Raw genomic sequence first — 8,980 nt, 5'->3', positions numbered from 1 at the left:
ATGGATATAATTGAGTAAGGCAAAAATATTACTATATATTTTTTATAATTTCCTTGTTAATAAGGTGAGAAAGATCTCTTTATGGTCCCAGATCTCCCTTGGACTAGACTCTTTCCGACATTTAGTTTCTACATAGTCCAGTCTTATTCGTAGTTTATTTATTTATGTACACAAAATTATATAAAGGAGCATTTAATGCAGTAATTCTAGTGCAAAGGTGCTTTTGGTGTTCTTTATGAAACGTTTCTGCTTTTTTAAACTGATGGTGCATAGATTTTTTAGGTCTAGAAAAAACTAATTTAGTATGTATTGTATTATTACAGCTTGAGAATGCTGCCTGCATGATGGGAACCCTACCAAGGGTTCATACTTAAATAATATTTGTTTTTAGTTTGTTGATTAGGATTTTTTTCTTTATTTTCATTAGGTAGTTATTTATTAGTATAGTTTAGAATTTGTAATAATTACATTTTGTCAACTTTATTAATTTAAAATATACCATATTTAGTACAGGATTAATTTATTTATGTTATTTTTTTTATACAAATAAGGTTATTTTATTACAATTCTATGATTGACACGCTATTGGCATGTCTTATAGACAGAAGGATGATGGAATTACTCACAAAATCAATATGAAGATCTTTTACTTTTAAAAAAGAAATTAAAAGTTCTGTAAGGCTAACTTTAAAAAGCCCGTATCGGAAACATGTCAAACGTTCGAATGTTTTTCTTCCTGTTTTTCCTAACTCTTTTCGTTAGAACTGGGAGTTTTAAACTAAAAACTTAGTTTTACAGATTCGTAAGAGCGTCGTTGGTAGAATCGGTAAGGTTAAAATGCATGATGCGCAGAAAGGCACGGCTTCGAATCCCACCTCGGCAATGTATCATTGACTATTTTCGAAGTGTATTTATATAATACATATAAGTATGTAGATTAGTTTAAATAGTAACCGACGCTCTTACGGTGTAGTAAAACATCGTGAGGAAACCTGCACATTCAGGCAACTGGATGTTGTAACCATGATTGATCAAATAAGGTTTAGGTTCCCCTGCAAAGGTTGCGGATATCAGATGGGAATTGCTTTCTTTTAAAAACCTCACTCAATCCAGGATCCATGGTCAAAGACATACCCCGGGCTCCTCCAGAGTGATAATAATGCTATCGGGACAAAAAGCCAAGAAGAAGCCTGAAGGAAAATTTTCCTTCCATCTCACTTGATGGTAAGTGACGATGAAGCCTAGGATGTTACATGCCTCTCAAAGAGATATATGGATTATAAAAATATGATAATGTCTTCGAAGCTGCATAAATGATGATTTAAAAATATGTTATACTTGAATTCCAATTAGCCAAAACTACTCTTAACTCCATTAAAATTAAGATGAAAAGCGGAGATAGGCAAAAATTTTATCAGTAAGTAATTACGTCTGCAAACTAATTTATTCATGAAATTCTGTATAATTTTGGACTAATCCCCACCTAATTGCTCCTTTGTCGTATGAAATGCCTATATTTTACCTGGAATTAAGCCTAGAATCCTTTATACAGACGTTGTTTCAGCAAAATATATTAATAATTTTGCTATAAGATAAAAATAATTTTACTCGACCAAAAGTAATCTAATAAAATGTAATAAAGGTGTCATAAAATGAATGTATCTTTCAGCGTTGTCGCATCCTTTTTTAAATAATTATTTGAATGTTTTTGACTTTTATCTGCACATTCAGGCAACTGGATTTGTAACCATGGATCCAATACGGGTTAGGTTTACCTGCAAAGTTTGCGGAGGCCAGATGGGAGTCGCTTCATGAAAAACCAAACTCAACCAATCCAGGATCCATGGTCAAAGGCATACCGCGCTCCTCTCAAGAGTGGTGAGGATGCAAGTTGGACTAAAGCCAGGAGGAAAAGGCTTACTTACAATATACTTTTATAGAAATCAATAAAATGTAATATGTAGGTATTTTTTTATATATTATTTTTTTTTATAAAATAATAAATAGTTATAAAAATAAAACCATCACTTCCGACATATATATAATTTGTATTAAATCAACAATATTCTTAGTCTTTACATCATTTGGTATAGCAGCTCGTTTAGTTATAGTTTCTATAATTAAATTCACAATTTCCTCCGCTGAGAATCGAATACATCTACCTATTTTTATAATAAATTTATCTTATAATTTATACAGTTTACAATTGACTAAAGACTATAAATTCTCGACATTTGGCTTGAAATATTAAAATTAGGGATTTCGAGCTGAGATTAATTCATCAAAGAATCGATTGTTCGAGCTAATATCATCGATTTTTAAATCGATATGTAAAACTGAATAATAGTTACATAAAATTGATCGAATTCCCTGATTTTACAGATAAGAAATCGTTAATTATAATATTTATCTTGTTTTTAATAATTATGTTATTTTTTTTGTGAATTGCTTCATTTACGGTTACGATTCGAATTGATTTAAAAATATATCTTTTTCGGAAAGAATCGTCATCACTAATTGAAATTGGACTTATTTATTATTACCGTAACATGTTATTACATTGGGTCACCAGTTTAGTTATAAAATCCATTTCTTTATGTACCTTGATACGTCTATTTATTGAAAAAAGGTTAGAAATTAATTTATAACAATGAAAAGATGAAACCAAATGAAATAAGTTGTCATAATTGACTACTTTTACTATAAACCACAGTTTATTTGAGACAAAAAATTTTGTTCATTTGTTAACAATTTATTACAAAAATAAAAAAGAACATATTAAAATACAGTTATTCGGATTAACAAAAATAAAAAAATAATACCTTAATATGTTTTGATTATATTATAAAAGTAATTCTAGGATTGTTTACCTTTACAGCATCTAAAGAAATAGACTATATCTCCTCTTCATTCTTGCCTGTTCCAAGGTAGAAGGTATACCCTGGAAGGGTATACCTTCTATCAGTTTCACCGCTATACTTCAAGGTTCAAGGCCCACATTTGGCATTACTTTCTCAACTTTCAAATGGCATAATCGTCAATAACGACGTCTTTTATGATTCAAAATATTAATATATCATTATTTAAATAATTGCACATTTAAAAATATAAACGAAAGACTAACCTTTAATTTTATTAAACGTGTGCTAGATCACCCATAAAAAAAAATTGTATTGCGATTTTTTTTTGTACAACGTAATTTTTTCTTAATCAAAAATTTTATAATATAAAATTATGTACATGAAATTTTTATAATTTAATTATGCAAATCGAGCATTTAGAGTCTTTGGCACTTTTTATATAAGTATAGTCTTAATTTGTCTATGTGTTATTTGCCCAAACTAACAGGAGAACTAATACTAAGATTTGGCACGCTTGCAGATTTGCGGAGGACCCTGGTGAAGTTACTGAAACAAAAAAAATACATTGTTATTTATCAAAATAAGGCCGTGTGGTTCCTGGCATGGCGTAAAAACCTTTGTAAATATCGTTACAATTAAAGAAGTTATTAAATTAAAAAATACATACATATGCATACAATCACGTCTGTATCCCTTGCGGGGTAGACAGAGCCAACAGTCTTGTAAAGACTGATAGGCCACGTTCAGCTGTTTGGCTTAATAATAGAATTTATATTCAAATAGTGACATGTTGCTAGCCCATCGTCTAAAAGAAGAATCTTAAGTTTATCCCTTAGTTGCCTTTTATGACATGCATCGGAATGAGATGGAGTGGTCCTATTCTTGTTTTTTAATAGTGCCGGGAAACGGCACTTATAAAAATAAAAAATAACCTGTTCAAAATATAACTATTAAAAAAAACGAATAATAAGAATATTCTCTTTAAGAATTTTCTTGAATAATATAACGTAGGTAAGTAATTTTAGCAGAACATCATCTTGGCACAAATGCACAACGTTTTGCGCCCGGAAGCCGCTAGTAATTCAATTTTCTGAGCTACAAGGTGCTGAAAGGAAGCTTACTGTTGCTACAATATAAATTTAATAATAAATTACCCTTTTAATGCAATGCTCAGAACATTTTACAGGTAAGTTTTTTAACTGACTGAGTCTTGTAGTTTATGTTAGTAAGTACATACATATATATTTATATAAATAAGTAATATAAAAATATAATATAAAAAGGATAGGACAACTCCATATCTTATCCACGGATGTCAAAAAAGGCGACTAAGGGATAGGCAAACTAGAGATTCTTCTTTTAGGCGATGGGCTAGCAACCTGACACTATTTAAATCTCAATTCGATCTCAAAGACAAATAGCTAAACGTCGCCTGTCAGTCTTTTCAAGACTGTTGGCTCTGTCTACCCCGCAAGGGAAATAGACGTGATTATATGTATGTATGTAACAAATAGCGGGCGACACGGCGCGCTGTGACCTCGCAATTACTGACCCGCATTACCATTAGCGTCGCCAAGCAAATTGACCACAAATGAACTGTAAAATATACAATTCAAATTGTAAAATCGCTATCCAAGTGAGAACGTTGGATGAAAGAAGAATCTGTCAAATCCTTGTTCAAATAAAGAAAAGGAACTGCGGTAGAAATTTCTTTTGAAATAAGAAGAACCTATGTTTTTTTGTGTTTATCATTCTTATATGTTTTCCATATATATATACGTACATACATAAAATCACGTCTTTATCCCTCACAGGGTTAACAGAGCCAACAAACAGTCTTGAAAGACTGATGGGCCACGTTTAGCTGTAATAATGGAATTGAGATTCGAATATTGACAGGTTGCTAGCCCATCCCCTAAAATAAGAATCCCAAGTTAATAAGGCTATCCCTTAGTCGCCTTTTGCGATATTAACGGAAAAATATACAGTGTCAAGTCCAGTCTTTAGTGGTTACGATAACTTGATTATAATACAGCTGAATGTGGCCTTTCAGTCTTCTCGAAACAGTTAGCTTTGTCTATCCCGCAGGTGATATAGACGTGACTATATGTATGTCATTTTCTTTTTTCTATTGATGCCGAAAACCAGACGGCACAGTACCGTATAAAATAAATATTAGGTAAGTACACATTCAAATCAAAACCATCATAATATATCGAAATACTAATCTACAACAATAAGTAACTACAAGCTAATAATACTATTACTGCCAAAGAGGGCAGCGTCCAATGAATTATTATTATGGCTTCCCTTCTCATTTGCGAGAACAATTTCCTCTCGAGCCACAGAGGAGCGTTGTGTGATAATAAATTTATCTTCGAAGTGATAAGGTTACTGACCTCTCATATCGTTGTTAGCTATTCAATACATCTCAGAGTTTTTCTCGATATGTGATGGGAATTTGATTATTTCGGCTCAGATCTGTTTGTTGCGTTTTGTTTATTGCTAACCGTTTCCCGCGGCACCGCTGTCCTACATATTATCAGGTCTACATCCCTGGCGGGGTAGACAGAGCCAACTGTCTTGATAAGAGTCATAGGCCATAGAATTGAGATTCAAATAATGACAGGTGGCTAGCCCGTCGCCTAAACGAAGAATCCCAAGTTTATAAGCCTATCCCTTAGTCACCTTTTACGACATCCAAGGAAAAAAGGACATACATATAGTCACGTCTTTATCCCCAGCGGGACAGACAAAACTTACTGTTTCTAGAAGACTTAAATATAAATAAATAAATATAAGCAGGACAAATTACACTGATTGAGTTAGCCTCGAAATAAGTTCTTTGAGACTTGTGTTACGAGATACTAACTCAACGATACTATATTTTATAATAATTACTTATATAGATAAACATCCAAGACCCAGGCCAATCAGAAAAAGTTCTTTTCTCATCATGCCCTGGCCGGGATTCGAACCCGGGACCTCTGATGTCACAGACAAGCGTATTACCGCTGCGCCACAGAAGCCGTCTTAGTAATGGAATTGAAGTTCTTATAATCAAGGTATCGTGACTACAAAAAAAAAACTTCACTGCTTAAGTTTATTACCGCCTAATACGACATTTGCTGGAAAATCTTAATGAAATTCAAATGCTTCGCCTGACAGAGCCTTAACTCGATAGATTATGATAATTTAATGTCCAAAATGACGGCGTAGTTTGCAATGCCTATGCCCGAATCAATTTCCATCACAAATACTCTGAGGCCCGCTGATGTCTATTACTCTATGCTGGACAGAATACATAATAATTTTATACTAGAAGCCTCTAGTAATTACATGTACCTAGTAACTACATAAGATATTTATGCACAGCCATTGAACTTTTTGTAGTCTATCTAAATAACTACGTTTATAAAAAGGACATTAACATAAAGCCTTCACATAACATATTAGAACTGAACGCGAACTCGCAGTGAGAGGAACAAACGCTGTTACTAGGCGAAGCGGTTATAAGAATAATTTTATAACGTCTGCCTGTCTGTTTTTACAGTGTCTGCCTACCCCTCCGGGGAAAAGGCGTGATTTTATGTAAGTATGTATGTATAAAAAGGACAATGATTGACTGACATGTCTATACACAGATAAAATTGCTATTTCTAGAGATCTGAAATTCGACATGAAGGCTTTTTATGTGTGCAGTATTTCTCAGTATTATACGTACATACTCCGGGCAAGGGAAAAGGTAAAGCTGCGGCCGTGTTCTAGTTAAGAACAAGTTATTAACGTTATTTTTATTATCGTTGAGAAGAAAGAGGAAAGAGGCGTGATTTTATGTATGTATGTATGTTTATTATAGTTAAAGAATTCCAAACATTATTCGTTTTGAACAAACTCCTGTAAATGCCTTCATCGCAAAGCGAACTGGTAATTTCTCATCAGAAATTATCATCCTGCAATTGGTCTTTCGTACACAATACCGTCAGCATTTATTATTCTTACATAGTCACAAGTCTTACTACTATTACCATGTTAAGTCTAGCATAAACATGCAAGTAAAGGTCGTTGGCATTACTGGATTAGTGAGGCGTGCTGCGTGTAGTATGCAACATACGCGGAACTGCTTCACCAAGTAACAGCGTTTATACCTGTTACTGCGAGTTTGGCGTTCAGTTTGAATATGTTATATGAAGGCTTTGTGTTTGTGTAATTACAACAAGAGTTAATTATGACGAGTTGATAAAATATACATACATACATATAATCACGTCTATATCCCTTGCGGGGTAGACAGAGCCAACAGCCTTGTAAAGACTTATAGGCCACGTTCAGCTATTTGGCTTTAAGATAGAATTGATATTCAAATAGTGACAGGTTGCTAGCCCATCGCCTAAAAGAAGAATCCCAAGTTCCCGGCACTAATAGACAAAACAATAGGACCAATCCATCTCTTTCCTAAGATTGTCGTAAAGGGAGACTAAGGAATAGCCTTGTATACTTGGGATTCCTCATTTAGGCGATGGGCTAGCAACCTGTCACTATTTGAATCTCAATTCTATCATTAGGTACCCTACCCCGCACCCTATACCTGCTTAGACATGATTATATCACTCTTGACCTGACCCTTTGCCAGGACGTCCTTAATTTGATCAAGATACATTCATCTAGGCCTTCCCACTCCGCCCTTTCCCTCCACACTCTTCTTGTATATCTTAGAGTATTAATCGCCTTATAAATATATATATAGTATTGGTAATCGCGACTCACAGAGAACACACTACTTCGTAAGCAAGTAACTCACTAACTTACTACTCTTCGCGTTTTTCAGTCAAAACAATTGGATCCAATTTTGCCAATTCGAACCGAATCCAATATTGCCATGCGATAGTGTCCGTTTCCTTTACTCGCATGGTGTTGCCAGAATACAATTTTCCGACCACAAACACTATGAGCAGATATTGCATGTTCGACCGTTCTGTATACAAACAGTGAGGTCAATTTGTAGATTTTCGTTAATAGTTTTAATTTTTTTTTCTTTGAGCTAGTGTTGCCTGTTTTGTCATTTCTTTTTTCATGTTTTAGTAACATTTTATGTATACGCTTTTACCTAAGTCTACGCGCGCGTTAAATGTAATATTTCTTGTTCTATTCCATTCTTGTACGAGTAGATATTTTTGGTGCCGGGAATCACACTGCACTAAAAATATCTACTCGTACAAGAAAACAGTCTTGATAAGACTGATAGGCCACGTTCAGCTGTTTGGCTTAATGATAGAATTGAGATTCAAATAGTGACGGGTTGCTAGCCCATCGCCTAAAAGAAGAATAACAAGTTAATTATCCCTATCCCTTAATCGCCTTTTATGACATCCATGGGAAAGAGATGAAGCGGTCCTATTCTTTATTGCCGGAAACCACACAGTACGGTAAAAATCTTAAGTACAAAGAAAGTATTACACTTCATGTAACTGCATAAGTTAATTGCTATTTTTATTGCCTCAAATTAGAACAAAGAACTAAAATATAAATAACACGCCAATTTTCTAAAACATGTGCCGTGTGGTTCCCGGCACCACTACAAAAAAGAATAGGACCACTCCATGTCTTTCCCATGGATGTCGTAAAAGGCGACTAAGGGTAAGGCTTACAAACTCGGGATTCTTTTTTAGGCGATAGGCTAGCAACCTGTCACTATTTGAATCTCAATTCTATCATTTATAGCCAAATAGCTGAACGTGGCCATTCAGTCTTTCCAAGACTTTGGCTCTGTCTACCCCGCAAGGGATATAGACGTGACCTTATGTATGTATTTTCTAAAACAAAGTGCTGGTCTTAGGGAAAATATGTGAAATTCAGTACTCTTGGCAGTGAAAATTTAATTCGCGTTCTGTTAGAAGTACAAAAGTACAATGTACATGCAATGTTACAAAGGAAAGTGCCGGGTTATATGAGAATTTCGCTGCATAGTTTCATAAACGTTTGACGTAAGGCGGTTTCGCTAGCAAGACGAATGTGCGGAGGGCATTCATTTATTTTTTACTAGAGGCCGCCCGCGACTTCGTCCGCATGGAAACCCTATCAATCCCGCGGGAACTCCGGGATAAAAAGTAGCCTATATG

General features: G+C 34.4%; 1 protein-coding gene across 1 annotated transcript in view; it reads right to left on the bottom strand.

The window, feature by feature from the left end:
• Window positions 1-2,673: 2,673 nt before the first annotated feature.
• Window positions 2,674-8,980, bottom strand: part of LOC106133081 (uncharacterized) — a 73,823-nt gene continuing 67,516 nt past the window's right edge. The window contains exon 8 of the mRNA XM_060946181.1: window positions 2,674-3,407. Within this exon, the coding sequence (XP_060802164.1) occupies window positions 3,322-3,407 (86 nt within the window). The 3' untranslated portion in view covers window positions 2,674-3,321. The remainder of the gene's footprint in view (window positions 3,408-8,980) is intronic.

The sequence above is a fragment of the Amyelois transitella genome, chromosome 10, assembly GCF_032362555.1.
Source record: "Amyelois transitella isolate CPQ chromosome 10, ilAmyTran1.1, whole genome shotgun sequence".
Classification (NCBI taxonomy): Eukaryota; Metazoa; Arthropoda; class Insecta; order Lepidoptera; family Pyralidae; genus Amyelois; species Amyelois transitella.
This window is presented reverse-complemented; position numbering and strand designations above follow the sequence as displayed.